Below are 23,727 nucleotides of genomic sequence, written 5' to 3'. Positions count from 1 at the left end.
AAGATTGTAAGGGAATGAATATAAAAAATAGGTGAAAAATAACAATGGTTATAAAAATAGTACCCATGAATGAGAAATAAAAGTATTTCTATCGGATATAAATCGGAAATATTATTTTTTTGGAAAAGTGCTGCATTCCTAAGACGAAAAAAGAAAAAAATAATAATTGTAAATTAGGTTTGTACCAAGCGCGAAACTAGAGCGTAAATCAGGACAACACGCCGAATTCCTCTGCGACAAAAGAATGTTTTTTTTTTAAATCGTGAAAAACAATATAAAAAAAAAATTTAACGAAAAAAGAAATGGCGCGTTTTTCGTTGAAATAGAATGGCGCGTCGTTGGCGACGGAGTGAGTGGCTGCGGCAACCTTGGGCGTGGACAGTGGGTAGCGGGGGCCCAATGAACGGCGGCGACCAGCTCTCGTGCCATAAATCACGGCAGCGACAGATATTTGACAGCCGATGATGGATGTCCGTGCATAGTAAATGGCGCATTGATTTCTATGGGCCGCCCCTTTTTCTTTTATTCCTTAGACCTTCCCCCCCCTACGTCTTGTCGAGGGGTAAGGAGCTGAGAGAGAGCTCCCCCTTTTATGCAGCCGTCACGACCGAGTATAATGGATGGCTTTCCGAAACCCTGGGGGTCATCTCCAATGTACTTCTTACAGCGAAAGAGCTTCGGGGCCCCCACCGATCCCTCGCTCTACGACAGGCTTCTTAACGAGAATGTAAGAAGCCCGGGCTTCGGTCGCTAATATCCTTGTCGTACGGGCAGGAGAGGAGAAAGAAAGGAAAAAGACTTGGTGGAAAAGGATAGAAAGAATGGTTGCTGAGTTATACTCTGAAGAAGAAGCCTTCAGAAAAGAAAGGGATTTTGCTGCTACACAGAGAAATCTGACTCAAGGAAGGATTGTTTCCCAGTGACCTGCAGATATCTCTCTCTGACTCCCGTCCCCCTTTACCTACATGATGATACTATTTTTTTCTTATACCCCGATTTCACCATCTTATCATATCTTCAAAGATTCATGTGGCCTGCGCGTATTCGCTTCTCCGGATTATTCGGCAATGTTTGGTTATTCAACAGTAGTCTTTGTTTACATCAAATCCAAGAAAACATTTTTTGATATCGCGATGCAGATGTATTCCATCAATGGATATTGAATGCGATAAGACTGTAGTCATAATTTTGAATGACTTTTGAGCGGTTTGGTCAGGTTGCATGGTATTGATTCTTGCGTAATTGTTATTGCGTAATAATAATAATGAAGAGCGGAATACAGTGCACTCCGCTTATTGTGATCACACCAGAACTCGAGGTTTCGGATAACAATAACCGATTGATATATATATATATATATCTGAAAAAAAAATAATAACTCCCGCTAGTAAATACGATGACCATATGTCCCGCTCGAACTGCACGTATGGAAACGGGTCTACCCCGTTTCTCCTTCCCGCGTAACTGGTTTCAAAATATTGAATCATACCTTTTTTTCATATTGTTCTGAAACTAAATTTTTTTCCCTTTAAGCTAAAAATATTCCTTTTTTATTCAGAATTTGTGATTGTTAGGGGTAAGAATGAAACTGTCTAACCTGTATCATGAATTGTGATACTTTTTACAATGTTCGTACGTTCCATAGATTTCTTATGGAAGTCTTCAGACCGAGGAATCGTGAATGTGGTTAGTTGATAGAAACTGACAAAGAACTGAAAAAAAGGTTTTTTTTGCCTCACAGCATGCCTTCTTAATAGGCAACAGATTGCAAAAAACTAGCTCTACACGTACACAGAATCATAGCAGCTATTACTGCCCGATTTGGATATTGTGAGGATATAACTGAGTACGGAAATTTTTGTCAAAAAGGTCTGATCGCCTTACATAGTCTTGCAGATTTATAACGATAATTTATAGGGAGGTAATATAACGATAATTTTTTATAAGTTTTGGTTCAACTCAGTTTCAAATGCAAAAAGAAAAACACTTTCGACTCAAAAAATTTATAACATAAACCAAAGTCCCGATTATCATAAATCAGCGTTTCTCAACCAATTCGACGAACTTGTGTTCCGTGTTACGGGACGTTCCCGTATTTTTGTTTGTTTCGAATTATTTGACACATTTGTCCCGTTTCTTCAATGATGCTTATCTAAATGTGTGAAGTTCACTAAAATCGAGAGTAAACAACGTTTTCAATACTTATTATGATAATTATAAATCCTCATTTATGTCTATAAATATTATTCAACTCCCATATTTGTCAAGATCATTGTTTTTTCTTCAATTTTTCAGCGAGTTTTGTCATAATTGGGAATTTTGCTGACTTATGGCGACATTTTTGATGATAACTGACGTCTCGTATAATATTTAAGATCCTAATTGCTTTTATCTTTTTCAGTGAAATGTGATCATTTGGTCAATTGAATGTTTTATCGTTTAATGCTTTTCGTCAAATACATTTTTGTTTACTGCGACTTGTAGTATATATATATATATAAAGCTCTTTATTTCCCCACCCTGTGCACCCATTTTAGCGTTAATTAACAAATTTGTCGTATATTGCCTTTTTTGGCTAGAATTAGTAATATCCCCAGTTTTGGATGGCAATTTCCCCCATTTTCCTTCATGAGGTATGGTGAACCTAAGTATAAAGATACAATTTTTATTTGAACCTATATGGATATTAATTTTATCAATTACAACAGAACTGAATAATAATTTTTTATTAAGTTCGAATTGAATTATCAAGTCTGTCTACGAACCACCGATGCCATAGTCACGGACCGCCACTGGTCCGCGGTTGAAAAACGCTGCAATAAATGAATTTTTTCCCATGTTTTTTTCTATATTGGTTCGTTCCGTACCCGAATGATATTATGCATGTGATTCTAAAAGCGGCGTTGAATGTATTTTTTGTACTAAAATTGATGGTACGAGTGGACGGGCATGTTTTATTGAACAGATAAGTAAAAGTGACGGTGATGATGAATGGACGAAGATGGTGATGATGACGTGGGACTTACCTGTGTGAAGGCGGGTATGCTGTTGCACGTGAGACAACTGTTTGAAGCGGCGGTCACAGTAGGAGCACTTGTAGGGCTTCTCCCCAGTGTGGATGCGAATGTGTTGGGTGAGCTGGTGATTTGACGAAAAAGACTTCAGGCATTGCTGACACTGGTGAGGCTTCACCTCCCCGCGATGAATTTCACGGGCATGGTGCTGCATCGCCGATTTATGGAGGAATATCTAAAAACAGAGACAAAAAGAAAAAAAACCTACTTTATCCAACGCAATAATGCCTACAGTTTTTATATTATGTTCAATAAATCAGTCACAGATATTTTTAAGGAGCTTAAAAATATATACAAATGTATTCGGGGCTGGACTTTACAAAGGGTGAAGCTCTCTGCACCAGGCTGTAATATACGTTGAATATACATTTATGACTTTATCATATGAACTCTATAGAATCAGGAGATTCTTAACCTTTTGTGTTCAACGGAACTTTTGTGCAAATAATACGAAGGTCCAGTACCCCAGTAAAGGAGTTCTTCACTGGGCAATAAAGCATATAATAATGTAAAAGGAATAAGTTGATTACTTTCTCATCCGAGATCATGAAGACCTAATTCTTCAAGAGCCCATGGTTAAAACCACTGGAATAGATAGATATGTATATTCAGTATCTACGTATCTACTGTATAGAAACTATAGAAATGCTATATCAATAACTTCTTTTTATGCCTTATTGATTGAAAGGCCTTCATAGGCCAGGATAAATAATGGCACGCCCAAGAGTCATGGCTTTCAGTATATCCCCCACACCAGTGTTTACACAACCTTTTTGGTGTCGCGGATAATCTATAGTGGGCCAATGTTCCGTGGGCACCCCCCTCTAGCGTGAGAAGGTCAATTTCAACACCACCCTCCCATAAAATGTAAAATGTGTATTTTTTTATAATTTTGCATATCATAAAAAATGTAATTACAATTCTATTTCACAAAATTGTTTCATTAATTGTAATTGTAGTAAATGAAAATAATAACCTTGGAACTCCGTTGTTCCGTGGACCTCCGTGGGGTTCACCACAGGTAGAGAAACACTGCCCTACACCACAGTGTTTCTCAACCGCATAAGTCTGTTAATAGTAATAGAGATAAAAATCTTACGGACTAAGATAATAGTAATAGAGATAAAAAATCTTACGGACTAAGATGCCTGTAATAATTAGTTGGCCATTTTTAATTAGTTAATTATTCTGATAGTAGTCCACAATCATATAAATAGTGTTAATTACTTTTGCATTTAACTGTTTTTTGATTGATTATTGTCTTTTAAACGAGTAAAATTTTCGAGACTAGGCCCTTGACTCATAGAAATTTAATTTACCAGGTCGCGGCCTGAAAAAGGTTGAGAGCTTTGCCCTATACTAATGTTTTAGTAAATTTGTTGTGCAAAAAATAAAAATTTTATATAGAAGATCTCTCGATTCAGGGCCACAACACCCAGTCAGTCTCCTCCTATACAATAGTTACATATGTTTCAGAGACACAAAATTGTTTTCTGCCCCGGGCCACAAAGTCCCTAAATCAGACCCTTTCGGTATTTATACATAAATAATAGACTACCTAATAGTGAAATATGAGAAAATAATGTTTTGTAGTTATAAAATTGAAAATATAGTATTTATATGATGTACCGTTATTTGAAAACAACAACTTTTTTGTGTTTGTTTGATCTGTTTTTTTCCTAAGTGACGGAAACGAAATGAACCTTGAAAAAAAAGCCAAAAGTGGAATAAAACACCTGAAATAGTCGTTTTTCTTAACAAGGTAAGACGACATTCACTGTAAATTCAGTTTAGCTAAACTGGTTTGTCTGAAATCCTGTAAGATGATCCCGATGGATTTTTATATATAATAATAAAAAAAAATAGGAACGATGTTTTTTTGTTCGAGGTACAAAGTAACGATAAGTTTTAGGTCGCGTTTGGTTGAATTATATCTTTGGTACTAATAAGCCCTCCCGGGGACATTTTATTCTATTCCTCAGTGTTTCACAAACTATCTTCGTAACGAAACAAAACGCTTTCTTCTTTAAAAGATAAAAAGAATTGTTCTCGCTAAGAAACACACACACAAAAAACTGTTGTTGACTTTCTCTCTCTCTCCAAGGGTACAATTTTCTACAACTACACTTTTCTTGTTTGTTTGTAGCCAGAACTCCCGCTTTCTCAGACCACAAGGGCAGCAAATATGTTGGTTTTTTTATTATTATTTTATTGTGTGAGAGGAGTAGAGGATTGGAGGTTTGGTAAAGCCTAACTGCATTTTGCCATGCGCGTTGACAACGATGAAAATTACAACTCGTCAGCTTTGTCACCAAATAATGAGGCCGAATGTACCCTCTTCGTCAAAACTCCCGCAATTTTCTGTTTCTACTGGCAATTTTTTTTTGTTTTGCTGTTGTTCTTTACCATTCTTTTTTCGAGTTTTTTTTGTCTCTTGGAGAGTTTTTTTCGTATATAGTCCACCTTTGGTATTTTTCTGTCCTTGTTGGGGTCACCTCTCCGATGAAGCGTGTCCCTACCATCATCCCTTTTACCTTATTCCAATCTTCGCCCCTCCAGCTAAGCGTTGGTGAGAAGGAAACAGACAGACTCGCGCTGATGTTGATCTATTTTGAGCCCGATATATATATGTGTGTACGCCACTGCATGCCACATTCTCCCAGGAGACGAAGGCAAGTTACAAACTGGTCATACTGCCGCCCTCTTCACCTTTTCATTGGGAGCCGCTATTAGTTTTCCTCTTTTCTTCTATATTTTTCTCCTCTCTCTTATAAATTCTTTTTCTTTACCTGAAAAAAATAGAAGCTCAGACTTTGAACCGTTTCTGACAAATCTTGTTAGGGTCCATAGCCTCTGTGCTGCTGAGTTAAGGGCTGTGGGGAAAAGGATAGGAGACGAATACCCTATAAGATAGACTACAGAGGGTTAAACCTCTCCAGGGAAAAATTTTCTTGCCGTCTTCTACTAAGATGCCCACTGGCCAAAGCCGAATCTTGGAGTTTTGCTTTTGGTTCGTTTTGCGCTCAAGTAATTTGAAGCGGCTTATGGATGCTGCTGCTGCGTCTTTTCTTGTTTTCCAGGTTTCTTTTTTTTTTTTTTACACAAACACATACAAAAGAAAAGAAAGAAACAAGCATGAGAGCAGCGGACGCTCCGATTGTTGCAGCTGTGCCGACGTAGATATGTGAGGATTTTCGCCGACCGGCTAGACTGAAGGATCTGATCTAAGAGATTGTGGTTCCTACAGAAATTGTTAAGATAAGACTTATACTACAGAATCAGAAGAGGGAAAGCGGGCACTAAAAGAAGCAAAAAATTACGATGAAGGTAAGGAAATCTAGGTAAGAAAAGGAGCGGAAGCGATGTTTTTCCATCAGGAAATCGACTCCTTAGGATTAGCAAGCTCCTATGCTTTTCCTCCCTTTTCTTCACGTTGAGCGAACAACAAAGCACGAACGAAAAAGATGAATGACTACTGCTGTCTTTTATAATAATTTGGGCCACCCAATGGACACTACAATTCCTAGACAGCGGGACATTCAATTAAGAAAAAAGGGCTCACGACATTGCTTTCCGAAAAAACAACAGAATAACAAGAAGTAAGCGAAGCTAGATAAGGATATGATTTAGGACTGACTGATGTGCCTCCGTTTCTACCTGATCCACTGGTGATATTCTGTATTGTCCCTTCTTGAATAGAATCAAATCGCCACGAGTTTCTTGCAAATGTAGGCATGGGATATTGTAATCAATATCCTACCTATTCTTACTCTACGGACACAAAAAATTGCGTTGATAATTTTCTGTGCAAATTTTAAAATTTCACTAGTTTTTTAAAGAAAAGTTTTAAGAAAATTCGAATTTCCTCTTGAAACGTTGGAAAAAAAAACTTACCAAATTAAATATACAAGGTGCACAAATAACAGGGCGTTATTTATTTTCTTATCCTGACTGTGTCAGAAAAAAAGAAATTCAAGGTAAATATAATTAATTTTGATCATTTGATAATTTCTGTCGCACCACGGTCATTTTCTGCACATGAGGGCTAATTAGACCGGGACCTACAATTTATTGCCGAATCCAAACGGCAGCCTTTTTTTATACTCATCGAGAGGTTGGAGCGCTAACCCCTTGATGAGAGACTCCCTGCGGTAGCAGTCTTTATCTGTGGTCTTATAACCGTAATTAATTTTGATAAAAAGTGAATTAAAAATAATGCTTCCTGAATCGGTTAACCTATTTAAATATCTTGCGTTTACGGTGAATAAAAACCAATAACAAAATCTAATCAAATGTTTATTGGCTTTACCCTTCCTTATACATCTGGTGTGCTCATTTGAATTTTAATCATTAACATTGAGATTATTTCCGATAGAGAGTAAGTTTGAAAATTTTTTCGAGTATAACTGAAATATCATTTTGGAAACCTAAAGCAAACATAAATCTATATTAAATCAATTTTACACTGCGATTAAAATTTACCTAGTTTTGAAAAAAAATCTAACGATAAACATAACTGTTTTAAGAACACAAGCTGTACTTTTATTACTGATGTAACGAGAAAAATTTTAATTGCATTATACATGTATTTATTTAAAGGATAACAGTTATATTTATATATTTTTAATAGAAATGCATGATTAAAAGATAAATGGAAAAAAAATTAACAGCATATTTTTTTTGTAATTTAAAGGTTATACTAATCTGGAAGACTTAATAATTAAAGTTATTTGATGTAGCTTGTAACTATGAATTGATTAAATTTTTTTAAGGACAGTATGCTGACATAAATCAATATAAATTTTAAGATTGCATGGAGACGTTTATATATAGACGTTTGATGCGTTTACACCGGCTGTTTTCTGTCATCAACCATAAAAATATAGTTTTACGGTAAATACTGTTTAAAGGTAATGTGATCTTTGATGATGATCAGTGGAAAGACAAAATGAAACACGGATGCGATACCATGTCCAGTATTGTCCAGTCAAAACCAAGATGTATGTCCAGGAGGATTAAAACTCCGGTAAATATATATGTGTAAGATTTATTTGAGTTTATCTCTGAACGATAAAGAGGACACGAGGTTACAGAAAAAATACTATATCAGACTTTATTTTGGCAGCATTCTCCAATTTTATACGTAGACGTGTCTTTTTCGAAAGACACATATAAATCGGTTTTTATTTATTTCTTTTTGTTTTGTTCGATACAGAAAGAAGAAATCGGGATATTTTGTAACATACAATCTCGGTAAGATGTTGAAAACGTCTTAGATTTCACTGAATCTCAGTTTAAAAATCGTAAAATATCTCTGTATCTAAAAGAATGGGGGAATTTTTATTTTTATTTGATCAAAAATCTCCTATACTCGCACACTTTTTATCTTTTGTAATATATATTTCTTATATAATTGATGAACAAACATTAAAAATGAGCTAGTAGGCCTATTACTAACGTAGATATCAGAATTAAATCCAGCGTATAGTGAAATTAATTGGTTTTTCAATATTATCTTTCAAATGTTTATTTATTTTCTTATCCCTGACTGTCAGACAAAAATGCATCTGAAAATAAAATCTATATACTTAAACGGAAATAAGAGAATACATAATTGCATAGCTTTCCGTAGATACTTGACCTAAGCCGCATTAGCTGCGAACCATCAACATCAGAATACTACGCAAGTATAGCTCACTAATTGCATTTCAGTTAAATCCACGGAAATTTTGTTCGCAATTGACTAAGCATACGAGTCTCAAAGCATAGCTTATTGAGCATGCAATGCACCATCACGCTTTTAGCGAATCAGATTGCGCCAGATTAATTTTGAATATTTTAAATTTTCAACCACGGCCACAAGCGCGTTATTATTCAAATTTACTGTTCGAAACCGCTGACCCCAAACCTAAATAATGGAAGTTGCGTATTATTCAAATATAGAATTGGAACATATTCAGTTACACACAATGCATGGTTAATGTTATTTGAAAGCCGGTTTAACTTTGGAACCATGACGTTTTCGCATTAAATCCGTGGTTCGCTGAACGGCAAACAGTTAACACAGAAACACCTTCAAACGTTCCTGAAATTTCCAGTTCTTATTCACGAAAACAACTTCTATTTAGAGCATCAGCAACTCTCTCTCTCTTAACGATACTCAATCATGGAAACAACTGGAGTCCTGCAGTCAGAAAAAAATTCTTAAAGGGAAATGACGGTTTACTTTTGGGATGAAATATGATTATTTGAGAATTATTTGAACACCCTGTATGAGCTACATTTCATAGAACTTTGAACTAGAATGATAATATAATAGTTTATATTAAAGAATGTGTAGATACAAGCAGATACGTTCTTTTGAAGTTCGTATAAGGAAGATGAAGTGCACTTTTTCTTTTTACAATTCTTTTATATATTATCAAATGAATTCTGTTACCCTATTAGCCGATGTCAATACTACTTATTTTTCCAGAAGTAAAAACGAAATAAAATGCAGCTGATTGGCGGAGAAACACGTTTCTTGGAATTGCGTGCAAAAACTAATCCATTAAAACTTTGTTGACCTGTGGCATAGTATCGATGCTATTTAGAACCCTCAGATGTAAGGAGAAGAGAAGAAACTTTTCAAATTTAAATTACCTGTATTAGAATAGGCACTAGTTTTGTTGTTTTTTTCGCTCTCATTGGGTTCAAAAAAAGAATGAGTATGATAAACGTCATTAACAAGTACCGAGACTCTTTACTTCATTAAGAAGAGAAAAGAACAAATGAGGCTCCAGAGAGTGAGAAAGAGAACACAGAGACTTTGAATTCCGATATTCGCCATTTAAATCGAAAGCTTTTTGCTGGGCCTTGCACAACGACCTCTCGAGGTATTATGCCATTGGCAAAATGCTGCAGATAGTTTTCATTCTATTACCCAGGTTTTTTTCCCTTTCATTTTAGCCTTCACTTTGTCCTCTTTCTCACTCCAACTCTCCCTGTCTAGTGAGTTATTTTCACCAATGTTAATGATCTGAGCGTTAAAGTCATTAAACTTTTAATTAACGTCTCCGAATTTTATTTGTCGCCTTTTAAAAGAGAGGAGGTCCGGATGCCTTCGACCAACAGCGCGAATGAAAAGAGCGCATTCATACAAGAGCAGTTTGCAAAAAAAAAAAAAATAAAATAAAAGAAAAAGAGGGCATTTTCTAAACTGATTTAACTTTTGAAATGATCTTCTCGCTGAAGGGAAACCAACAAGAACAAAAATTTCCTCTCATTCGTTTTTATTCCAAAGTTCCAAATGAAAAGTACAGAGGACCCTTTTCTCTCTCTCTCTCAGTCAGATCGAAACTATGATCCAAAGCTCGCCATTGAACTTTACTTTCGTAATAATGTTAGTTTCAGGGAAAAGCTCGTTTGTCGGTGGCGGTAATGCATTGTATTGCATTCAAATTTATTCCGGAAAAAACAAGAGCATTGCGTTTCTGAATGCAATCACAAACATTTATGAATCCTAAACGTTATAATAGAGGAAAATTGAAAAAAAAGAGAATTTTTCAATTTTATTTTTAAATAGCGAAGTTTAAATTACAATTTTTAGTAGGGTTATTATGAATGAGTAATTGACAACGAGGAAAAATTTATATAGCTGACGTGCATAAAATGAGTCGAAGTACAATGTTAACAAGTGGCACAATACATTCATATCATGAGATTGAAAAGTAAAATATAGGGTATCTACAAATTTTAAGGATAGTTTTTACTCCGATATTAGAGATATGGTGATTGAGTTTCTGTGTTTAATAATTCTGTAATACAGTTTTGTGAATCAAGTTTTCTGTGGTTGTTGTTTGCGACCACAACATTCCAAGGCTTGACTCATAGTCACTTTTTATTTTGTTCCTACGAACTGACCAATACAGGACCAGTGATATGATAGAAAAATAGTTCTTGCTGTAGTTAGAGTAATTGTTGACGTAGTTTTTCATCAATCAACAAGATGATGGTACTTTGTCTCATCTTATTTGCATCAAGATATTCAGCATTTCTACGAAAACGATACATCGTTCATTTCGAGAATGAGTCACCGATAAATATTACGACCTTCACGTTTTCCCCTTTAACTCAAAAGCATGGCAAAAGAGTTTGTGATTGTAAAATTGTGTTTAGTCAGAAAGTAACCAGCTGTGTCTATTCACAAAATTATACCAATTAACGTTCCAGTTGTCTATTAACTAAATTCACATAAGAAGTGTTTCGTAGAATCCTATATGATGGATGGGTGCTTTTTTTGAGGCAAATCCAGTGAATCACATCAGTCGGAAAAATTTCCATTTTCCCGCGAATGTCGTCTAATGGGAGGGAACTATCGGTCACAGGTCCCCGGCTTCCCTAGTTTTCATATCAATAGTGGCAATGTTACGGGATAGACTGACGACGGGTGTCTACAAATATTTGGAACAATTTAATGATTTTTTTAAGGCTTCGATGTTAGAGATATGGTGTGTGCGATTGATGAGTTCTACTCAAGTTTCCTGTGGTTGTCGTTTTCGACTGCAAGAGTCTAAGGCAGGGGCCTGTTTTAGAAATTTTGCCGGCAAATAATTTTTTACACGCTTTCAATACGTCTGTTTGAAAATAATTTTTTTGTTCGTGTCCATTACCCTAATACAGTGGTTACCAAAGTGTGAGTTGCGACCCCTGGGGAGATGCATCACATTAGTAATTTAGGGCATTAGTTCTGATACTTTTGCCGACCGTGGCTTCCTTGCCACGACAACGTTTATCCGCGACACTCCACTTCAAAGAATAACTTCAAAGCAACTAACAGGCACATATGAATATCGCAAGCTCACCGCGACGCCCCTGAGAAAAGTTGCGACGCTCCTACGAGCCGCGATGAGCACTCTGAGAACCACTGGTATAAAAAACGAGCTGTCAAAACATTTCTAAGTCGAAACAGCACCACACTAGTGATAGGTCAATCGCTATTACTGTGCTGGCCGTAAGGGGCATTTGTCGGAAGATGAACAAGAAATCCAAACTTGCTGAGGGACAAAAGGAGAGTCAACAGGAAAAAGGTTGATAAAGAGCGAAATGATTCTTTACAAACAAAAAAAAACGGACCCAATATTTCAAAAAACAAACCAACTTTTTGTGAAGATCTGAACCTGAAGAACCAGACTCAACTCAGGTTCTCATCACTTATGCGATTTCCGACCTTCCAGAAAGATGGATGTAACTAGAAGAGGTAATAAGAAGTCCGGCCTATCTGTAGATACCTTAAGAGAGCGGCACTTTTTGGAATTGCAAGGAAACAGGGGTACTGAGATGAGTTGAGCATTGAATAGCAAAAGAGTTTGAGAGCATTTCAAAAGCACTGTATTGTATTTACTTGCACTTATTTACCTATTGCACTTCCCCCAAATGATTTCGATGCGTACAAATCTGCCGAAGAAAGAAAACACCGTCATAACAAATCTGACAAAAAAAATAAAAAAATGCAGCCTCATGCCTGGCGCTGGCCTTGGTTCAAGGTTTGTCTTATAGTCGCTCTCTTTTTGTTCCTACGAACTGACAAATACAGGACTACTGTATCTTGATAGAAAAATTGTTCTCGTCGTAATTGCAGACTGGCAGTGTGTAGGTTATCAATCAACAGGATGTTTGTGCTTTGTCTCATATGATTTCCATCACGATAACCAGCATTACTACGAAAATTATGAATCGGACATTTTTGAAATGATGATCACCGATAGCCATTACGGCTTTCACAACCCCCCCCCCACGCCCAAAAAAAAAATACTACAGCTCGGAATAATTTCGTTATCATATGCCAATAAAATTTTGAAACCACTCCAATCATTCGCCGACACCCAGTATATCACAGAGAAAGTAACCAGGTGTTTCTATTCATAAAATTATATCGACTAGCATTTCAGTAGTCCATAAACTAAATTCATATAAGAAGTGTTTCGTAATTTCGTTCGCCATAAAGAAGAATCTTATACAATTGATGTGTGATTTTTTTTGAGGCAAATCCAGTGAATGCGATGCTTCGACAAAATTTCCATTTTGCCGCGAACGTCTTCTAATAGGAGGGACCTGTCGGCCACAGCTTGCCGGCTTCCCTAGTTTTCATATCAATAAATTAGTATTAATGGCACGGGATAGCCTGACGACGACGACGATGAAGAAGCATAAGAAGAACAACAACAAGAAGAAAGGATGGGTGGTAGATGGTAGAAGAGTTAAAAAGAGCACCATACAAAAGGGAGTTTTCAGAAAAGAAGTAAAGGATGAATAAAAAAAATGAATTAAAAAAAAATAGCACCGGGTTGGGTGGGATGGAGCGTTTCGGAGAGAAAACTATCGCTAATTTAATTAGTGGCGTTTATAGGATGAAACTGGTGGTGCGTGAATGTGCATTCTTGCAGGAAATGTTTTCCCCTTCAGTAAAAACGAAACAAGTTAGTGAAAAACGCAACCGAGCTTTAAATGTGTTTAATTAGTGTTCGCAACAATCTCAGCCCATTACTAGATCTTTCTCTCTCTCTCTCTCTCTCTCTCTCATACAGGTCCTTCCTCTTCCTTTCTCATTTTCTCTGCAAAGTTTTTCATTGTTGGTCCCTTATCAGGAATCACACAACCCGAAAGAAGTGGAGGAAAAGTTTTAGAGAAAAGAAAAAGATGAAGAAGAAGAAGCAAAGACGGTTGGATGGCTGGTTGGTCGGTCGGATGGTGGACGGTGCACACAAGGAATAGAAGATCCGTCCTAAAAGGAGGATGGTGGAAAAGTAGCGAATAATACGGATGTGCGCTGCTAAAGGGAAAAGAGATGAAGAAGATGAAGAATAAGAACAACAACAACAAGAATAAAGAAACTGAAGAAGACGAATACCAAGGATGGAAGGTGGTAGTGGCGAAAATGAAGCGAGGAGTTCTCAACCTAAAGAGGGTGGGAATGATGCAAAAGATGAAGGTAACGTTGTGCGAAGAATAAGATGCGCCAAAGATGGAAAAGTTTTCTTGGGTTGCTATGAGTATATAACAACAGCTATCTATGTGTACTTTCCGCGAAAGGTAGTAAGTAGGCGGATGGGAATGTGAAGGACTGTTACAGGCACACGCATCTCGCAGGCCCGTTGTTGAGATGAGGTGGATAAGAGGGGTAAGTTTCACAGCAAAGCGATCTTTTCCATATAAGAATAGCGTGGTCGCCTTCAAAGTGCAGCAGCAGCACCCATCAAAAACTTGATCCTTTATATTATTCCTCCTCCTTTCCGAAAAGAACTGGGAGGAGGAAAAAAAGTAAACACCAGCACGAATAAGATTGAGAAGTCCGATCTAACAAGTACGAGTTTAGTGTGTATATTCGTGCTTTTTTTCCTATACCGCCGCAAGAAGAAAAAAAAAATAGGTTGGATTCTTGTATAATGTTTAAAAATATCGTATCTGAGGTAGTGAGAAAAAAAAGAAAGTGCTCTAGATCCTCGATAAATTAAGTAGATGGGGTCCGATTAACATTATTAAGATGAGTACAACAGAGTTGCGAGCAAGAAGTTTTAACTAAAAATGCTCAAAACTCAGAGCAAATATTCGACTTACGAGGTTCAAAATTATGGGAAAAAATAAATTCGATTAGAAAAGAGTTCGTACGTTTTCAACAAGTACAAATACAAAGACCACAACAGACAAAATGCCCGATGAGGTCGCTGAAAAAAGATGCCCATAAAAAATATGGATGTCAAATGTAAATCTAAACCTATGTTAAAAATACAGAAACCCATTAAGAGCAATAAAAAACTAATAATTATGATAAAATATAAATATACTGCCCATAAAAATTATGGTTGTCTCATCTAAGTATGAATAGCTTCTTGATTTCTCCCAATATTTTCATCGTATTTATTTTTAAACGTGGCAATCGTGTTAGAATTCACGACCCCCGGAGGTAAACTGTTCCATTTATTCACACCCCTAATAGAGAAAAACTCCCTCCGACACCACAGTCTAGAACAACCCTTACCAATCGATACTGGTGTCCCCTTGTCGAAGCAGTTGATTGACGATGTAGAGAGGTGGATGTGATTAAAAAGCTATGTATAATTTTAAGTAAGGAAATTTTGGTTTGGGATACGGGTTTTTTAATCAGTAACTTTCAATCGAATCGAACTCTCAATTTGAAGTACAATGCTATAGCGCATTAAATACCCGGAGTTTTTCGCAGATGGTTTTGGGTCAAGCAGTGTTTCTCAACCAAAGACCAGTTAAATGCCTGAAACAGTTCAACGGACCACCAACTTACATTATGTGTTCTTTTATCTAACCAAGTCTATAGACTATGTGAATATATTTCCGTAGCACATAGAATTTAAAAGTTTTTATTAATCAGAATTAAATTTTCGAATATGCTTGAGTGTGTGTATGTGTGAACCAGCTATCCCATCTTCACGGACTACCTATGGTCCACGGACTATAGGTTGAGAAACACTGGTATAAAGTATTATGGAGAAATATCTATAAATTCTCAAACTGTATGCATCACTTTTCATGTTGTTTTGAAAAATCCCAGAAGGTTCAAATCATGTAAATAACAACGACATATAATTCGCATCACCGACATTTTGCAGAGAAAAATGAATGAAGTCTAGTAAAAATTAATTCAATCGATATAACCTTCATAAAATAAGTCATTTATTTTGACATTTAGTTACATCGAACCTGTTGATGTGTGGGCTTTTGCGAGGAGGAAATGAAAGGTCAAATATTTCACCGGTGGTAAAAGAAAGGCAAAAGAAAAAAAAAACCAATATAGAAGAAACTGAAACTAAAAGAAACTTTCTGTAAAACCTCTGGAAAAAATGTAATGGTTCTTTTTCTCTTCTGTCAGATTTTGAGATTTTCTTTTATTTACGAGAGAGTGTGTGTTATACCGAAAGGAACACACGTGGAAAAAGAAATAAAGTCTGACCTCTATATTATTCCGCCTTTTTACGGTACTGCCGGTATGTTGTTCTAATGTCGCAGCTGAATCAACATTGGATGAGATCTTGGTCGTCGCCATCGTTGCTCTAGACTTTGATGTCGGGAGATGTTTGTTGGTGGTAGTAGTAATGTGTGGATAGGGGGGAAAGGAACACATAAAAAAGAACCGGGAGGAAAAAGATGGCGAAAGAAGAGGAGATATAGAGGATGGAAAAAGCAAAAAATAAATTCAGCCCTCTGTTTACCTGAGGACAGCGTTACAGCGTTCACTGACTAATGCCAACCTCACGGGACACCAACACGGCCAGTAAAGTTGCTGAAGGAGAGAGAGAAGGCTTTGCGCTCGTGGTGACTGTATACATACCTACATATACCTGGTGGACTTTGCAACGACAAATATTATCTTCGCAGCTATTTGATGTGCTTGTTATTTTCGATAGCTCCCATGATGAACAAACGCGACAAGGCGTAATGAATGTTTAAGGTAAAAAAAATTACAATTCTCCTTCGACAGCATGGATTTATACATCACTATAGCAGGTGAACATAATAATATAACTTAAAGTTTCACATATTTAATTGAATTTAAAATTATATTGAAGGCAATTTTGAGTGAAATAAAAAAACAATGTCGTTGAAGCAGCTTCGAGTTATCCTCGAAAAACATCATTATAGATGGATTTATCGTAACTGAGGATATCGTTGTATGGAGAGAAGTTTAACAATACCCTATAAGCAATTCCAAAAAAAAAATTAAAAAAAAAAATCGTTGTAGAGGAATTTTTCGTTATATCGAATATCGTTGTAGCAAGGTTTCACTTTATTACTTCTGGAACGGTTTTTTGTTTTTATTGCAAAATTATTTCGAGGTAATGTGTCATAGCCCTTTCGTAGTTACTTTATTCCCGTTAAAGTTTATTAAATCCTCAATTTTCTCTCAGTTCATTGTCTAGCCCAGACATCTTTAACCTGTTGCTCGTGAGCAACACGGTGCGCTAATTAGACCGGGACCTATAATTTATTGCCGATTCCGAACGGCAGGCTTGATTCTTATACTCATCGAGAGGTTGGTGCGCTAAGCCCTCGATGGGGGACTCCCTCCGGTAGTAATCTTTTTCGGTGGTGATGTCGCTGTTTTTGTTGTACCCCTGTGTCAGGAAAGTTTTCTGACAAGGACGAACCGGGTATCGAACTCGCGACACCTCTAAACATCCTTTGGTACTTTAGGCGAGTATCTTATCGACCTGGACTACCGCACCCACTTGAGCAGTTGGAGGGGGTACAGTCAGTGTGTTGCAACAAAACAGAACAGCGTTAGAATTCGAAAATAAAAGTCACTTGTCCCACGGACCAGTGAATACGAGAACCTACTGGTTCGCAGACATCATGAATGGTTCGCTAAACGAAAAATCTCTTCTGAATAATAATAATAATAATAATTCATTTTTCTATATATATATTGTCATTTAGAAGAGTGATATACCATTGAGGGGGAGCAAAAATAGAATACAATTAGAACTACTGTAGTCAAATCTTATGAAGCCACCACTGTTGCTTCTGTGGATTTATCCATAAACAAGTGTGGCGGTTTGAAGAGGTATTCTTTTTTAAATTGCATTTTCAAAGAAAATTTTTGCAGAAGATATTTGCTACTAAGAGAATATAATATACTGAATCATTTTTTTGCTAAGATTCAAACAGCAACTTTCATTACCAAATAATTAAAACAAAATATTTTCATATAAATGCACGTGTTTTGTTAAAATATGATATTTTCAGGCGTCAAACTGACTGGTGACGTATTTCGCTAGTGATCCAGCGGACCACCACAATTTTTTTCTTGGTGGTCGATTGTTTATTCACTTGTCTCGGACCAGCGGACCACCAGCGATTTCGAAAGCTGCAGAATAAAAGGCTCTTCGCAGCTGTGATATATTTTAATGAGACCACGTTGAAAATCAAGTAGAGTCATGACAAAGGATTAAGGAAATCACTGGCAGCTGTGAAAAATATAAATATGGAGAAATAAAGCAGATGAAGTGAAATTATGAGGAGGAAATGAAAATGTCACCAATTTCAAAACCAAACAAAACTCTCGCAAGAGGAAGGCTGACATTTAAAAGAAATTTAGACTATAACCATACTGAAAAAAACCAATTTAATAAGTAGAAAGGACTTCGTTCCTGGATCTGAAAATTGGAGGGGGGGGGGGCTGATTAAGACATCATAATAAGAAATTTTGGTAGAATGGAGGACCATGGGAAAAAAGGTTAAGAAACACTTGACTACATATTTCGTCTTGGTTTTACATATTCAACAAAGTTCTAGTTTAAAATTTTATCAATTCGTAGGACTATGTTTTATTAGCACAACTTATCACAATGCGCGACAAGAAAAAATCTATAGGCCTATACAGTTAAACCTAGATATAACGATATTCTGCTGACCAAGAAAAAAAATATCGATGCAGAGGGATTATCGTTATATCGAGAGGCAGCATTATCATCACATGCCATCAAATTTATGTTGCTATTAGCATTTTTTCTAATTCGGCGAGTTGTTAGTACACCAAAAAAAGCGCTTTGAGTATTTATTTGCAGCGAAAATTTTTAATTGTTACTTTATAAATGAAATTCTGTACCTGTAAAGAGGTTGCGATAAACCTCATCAACTTAATACACTTTGGTGTATCACACAAAAAGTAGCAATACCGAAAATATTTCATCAACACTTTCCGTGATCAGGTGGCACCTTATTATACTCAGGAGTGGTTCCGATATATGTATATACACACACGAATGTAGCAGTTTCAAAATGCCCCCCCCCCCAAAAAAAATATCGTTATAGAGATGTATATCATAGTAAGGGATATCATTGTAAAAAGGGGAGTTTAACATTAGATTATGGTGATTCCACACAAGATTTGAAAAAAATACCGTTTTAAAGGGATTTATCGTTATATCGAGTAGCTAGGTTTCGCTGTATTATATTGTACCAGTGCTCAATTTCTTTTACGTGAGCCTCAGAAAAGGTAGTTAATGACATTTTTGTGACGCTGATTACGGGTCAAAAATACTCTGTGCAGCCACAAAATAAAGTCAGATGTGCATCTCAGCATATTTAATAATCAACTCATCCATCATTGAATATTTACTTGTCCGGATTCGGTGGCATGTTCACAATACAATTCGAACTATACAATTTTATTTTGTATAGAAAAATGTTTGGTTGAATTTGAACAATACAAATATATTGGCCGAAAAAGCACGAGGCGTCATTTGTGTTACTTGGATTATCCGCCAACAAGAACAGACCAATCGAGAGTCTATGGGACTTATTAACGAGGAAGAACATCAAATTCCGCTTTGGATTATTAGGGAAACATTAACATCTGACTAAAACTGAGTGATGAGATATTGCGTAACATCATGAATTTATTGTCACGACGAATGTGAGCATAGTTTGCGCTGAAAGCACTTCAACGAAGCATTAGAAATGTGACAAAAAACAGATAAATATTGATAGTGTAGATCAGGGGTGTGCAACCTCCGCGGGCCATACGCGGCCCGCCAATAGGTTTCATCCGGCCCACGAAATGTTTCGGTAGAAAAGTATCAATGCACATAACACGATAAATACGTAGTGTATGACCACATTTCATTCATAAACATACGGGAATGTGAGATCCATTCGGGACATTGCCGATTGCCGCCAAAAAATTGTCAAATGCAAATAAAGTTGTCAGGTACATCCACAAAATACCGCATATCAAAAGTTGGTAAATTTGTCAATTAATGCCAAAAAATTTTCAAAAGTGTGTAAACTAGTCAAAGTCAAGTAAAATTGCCAATGACATTCAAAAAAAGATGTCAAAGGTAAGTAAAGTTGCCGATTACTGACAAAAGAAATTGTCAAAAGCAAGTAAAGTTGCCTCAGCTGTCGCTAAAATTGTGGAAAAGTCGCCATTGACGGGAATTAGAAGGCTACTGCAGATAGCAATGAAAAAAATGTAATTCTCCAAAAAAAAAACAAAAAAAAAACGTATATGTTTGACGAATATGTAAGATATATATGATTATATTAATATATGACTATAATTAATTATGCTATAGTCATAATTATCATAATACAATTTATAGTTCATAAAAGTAATCTCAATTTAAAAATTTTCAGTAATAATGGAAAAAACGGGACATTTTATAAAAAAAAGTTGGGACGATCAAAACTTCAGGAATGTCTCGTGAAATACAGCTCATACGATCACTTTATGCATACAAGTTCCAGGCCCGCCAGCGACAGAAATACCGCAGGCCTGCGGACTAAAAGGTTTGTGCACCCCACCGATGCAGTGAGCCACAAAATGCTCAAGTTAGGCCTTTTTTGTTGACTGACTTTTATTAATTTTATTTCCGAAAAAAAAAAATATCAAACCCATCAATTTATAATATATACTATTTTTTTGTGAACACAACATTTTCTTTCCCTTATAAAGTAAAGGTCTACAACCCATGGCCCGCCAAGACACCGATCAGTGAAAAATGAAATCAGCATTCAAGCTATAAGAAAGTTTAATTACAAAAAAAACGATATAAGACATAATTACATCAGAAATTTTTTTATCAATAGTCGTCAAGGGAACTTTGGAGTACATTTTCTGAGGAATTCACTATTCCAAGATAAAAGTTATTTTAACGTAAGAGAGAGAGACTGATAAGTCCTAGGTATTATTGGACAAAACTCTGAGTGTTAGGGCGTGAAGTGGTGTTATTATTAATTACTTAATAATTATTGTCAAGTTATTAATTACTGATAATTCTAATTTATTTATATATACGCAGGCACTACATTTTTTTTTGTAAAATAAATTCACAAATTTTATAACAACCGCAATTTTTCCATTGCATGGGTCACCAAGAGGAAGGGGCGGGTCCCCCCAAAGCAGAAAGTTTGTTCTGCAACGAACTCTCAGCTGACTGAAATGTTCTGACAATAAAAATTCCCATAATTGTATTTCGTCATCACGCGTTTTCCTTAAAATTCTTCCAGATTTTTCTGCAGCATCACTGATTGTTATGCGACGTGCGTCGCAGATTTCGGCATATTCTGCGTTAGGGCAGGTGCTCAAACTCAGTGATTCACCCCTCCTATTAAATATAGCCCACGTAAATTCACAAATCTATTGATGTGGCTCTGGAATGCAAATCGTTCAAAACCCCTATTTTAAAGGATTGTAAATGAAATTTTGAATCTCTCAGAAATATTTGTGCAACAAAATATTGTTGAAAGAAAGTTTTCCCGAAAAAGTCGAGAAAGAATTTTTTAACTAGAAAAAATTGTCTCAAATGCATCAAGAATTTATTTTCCTTAACATAAGCCTAGAAAAAAAAATTAGTCATTCTTGAATAAACTTTAAAGTTGTCCTCAAAAGGGGAAATCGAGTCTATCGCTATGCTTGGTTCTGGTTTTCGAACCGAGATGGCGCCACAATGACAAAAGAGGACACTACTGTATAACAGAGATCTTACAGTAGCTAATCAATCACTCTGTCATTTAATTCATATATAAAACAAAAGAAAAAACTTAGAGAGGCAATGCAGAAAAAAAAAGGATGAGGAAAAAAGAGGATGAGGAGAAAAATAAAAAGGATTTCATGGAAAATGGGAGGAAATGACTCGAAATTCTTCCGCCTTTTTAGTTCTCAGCAAAACAACGTTTTTCTTTTAAGGACGGCAGAGATACTTAGATGGCCATTGCAAACTTTTCACATTAGACCTCTATTACAGTAGAACTTGGTTAATTGGAATTTCGGATAATCTGAAGTTTTACGAACTCTCCTTTAGTTTTGTATGTAATTTAATGTTAACATTTCTTGTTCAATTCGAACTTTTTTTGAATTTTTGAATAATTCGAAGTTGGAAATTTTTTTTTTTTTTTTTGTATGTGCAAATTTAGTTTGAAAAAATTCTATAAGAAGCCAGACTTTGCTTTTCTCGATCAAGTTGTTAAACAACAAAATTTTAAAGACTACTAAAAGTTTGAAAATTCAGTTTTTCTCTAATCTTTTTCTTCTTTTTCTGATAATTTAATGCACATTTTAACATTGTTCAGCTGAAGTGCCTCGGGAATTTTCTTTTTATCGTGCCTCACTTAATACCGATTATGTTTTTCTACTTATAGATCAAGGCATGACATTCAAAATCTTGATTTTTTTTGTCGTCATTAAGGGTATGGAAAGTATCGGAATGGATTCTAATACGTGAATGAAGGTATATTTCTTTGATAGCATAAGAATGAGTAGCAAAATTTGGAAAACAGTTTCGTAACGGATGGGCATGGACTGTTTCCGTAGATCAGGCTTTGGGCATGGTCAAGAAATTCTGCAGTGGTGCTGATTCCAGAACAGTGGAATAATGTAGCAAGCAGCTAAGATCAATTATTGTAATGAAAAATTATTAAAATTTGGGAAACAGTTTTGTAATTGATAAATAAATAAATGTGAATGTTGTCCTATGTGAATGTTAATGATTAAGTTGCAATTTGTAGTCATTTTACAGATCCAGGATAGATTAATCGAATAATTTGAATTTTGGATAATTCGAACTTTTTCCCGGTGACTTTGGACTTCGAATTAAGCAAGTTCGACTGTATTAGCAGTAAAAATTAAAAGTTTCATTCCAAAGACTTCAATATAAATAGATATCTGAATTAAATCTACAGAGTGCGTTGTCGTTTATTGTATACAGAATTTTTTTTTATTAAGCTTTATGACGGACCGAATGAGTCCCTAAGAGCTGCATATAGTGTATGTAATGTTTTTGTTGTATTTTATTTTTTTTGTATTTTTGTTTTATATTGTACGTGATTGTGTTTGTGCGTTGTTTATGAAATTAAAAAATAATAGTAAAAGAAAATAACAAAATTTTTTTTTATAAATGACTTTTTCCTCGTCAGTGGCTGTTGCAGCGCAATCTAATGAATTATTAATTTATTTACCATTTAATAAACCAAACCGAAAGTAACATGTTACCCGAGTAGAATTACCACCACTTAGTAATTATCTAATTGCGTAGTTAATTATAAGTAGATACAATGTAAATTTCATTTTCAAAAGAAAATTGTATTAGACTATATTATTATAAAAGGTGATTGGGACAATATCTCACATGTTTGAAATAGATGTTCAATTAATTTTTTTTGATAAGAAATTAGAAATGTTTAATTGCATTTTTTTTGCATTTTTATTCTCCCTTACAATAAAATCTGTTATTTTCAGTGTAACATTGATCCTTTTTTTTTCAAAGAGATCTCGTTACACGTTGAAGTTACGTTCTGAAATTTCAGTCTTCGTACCTGAACACGGAACGAGGACTAAAAAAATATATATGGTAATTAATAGTTTAATTATAATTAAAACGGAAGCATTGGTAAACGATAATTAAAAGGGCTATACGGGTCGCGTGACAGTTTGTAATTATTATCCTACGTATTTGTTGGTAAATTCTAATCTACCTACATTCTATGAAATTCTAGATACGAATAAAAGAGAAAAATACTCTAATAACGATTTGGGCGCAATTTCAAATGAAAATTCTTTCAATGAAATATTATAAGGTTTTCGAATTTATATAATGTAAACTGGATGCAGGACTTTTTCCGTAGCCCGAAGGAAGATCAAATA

At 35.6% G+C, this 23,727-nt stretch overlaps 1 protein-coding gene across 3 annotated transcripts in view; it reads right to left on the bottom strand.

Annotated features, from left to right (window-relative positions):
* The window catches only part of LOC149080080 (uncharacterized), a 440,318-nt gene that overhangs the window by 26,380 nt on the left and 390,211 nt on the right, over positions 1-23,727 (bottom strand). For all 3 annotated transcript variants that reach the window (XM_089239054.1, XM_089239052.1, XM_089239051.1), the window contains one exon: positions 3,027-3,249. In XM_089239054.1, coding sequence (XP_089095180.1) covers positions 3,027-3,249 — 223 coding nt within the window. The remainder of the gene's footprint in view (positions 1-3,026; positions 3,250-23,727) is intronic.

The sequence above is a fragment of the Pholcus phalangioides genome, unplaced genomic scaffold (assembly GCF_987345545.1).
Source record: "Pholcus phalangioides strain wild (caught in Gottingen) unplaced genomic scaffold, Ppha-v1.0 ptg000011l_1, whole genome shotgun sequence".
In the NCBI taxonomy this organism is placed as follows: Eukaryota; Metazoa; Arthropoda; class Arachnida; order Araneae; family Pholcidae; genus Pholcus; species Pholcus phalangioides.
The sequence above is the reverse complement of the archived record's forward strand: the minus strand, read 5'-3'. Positions and strand labels throughout refer to the sequence as shown.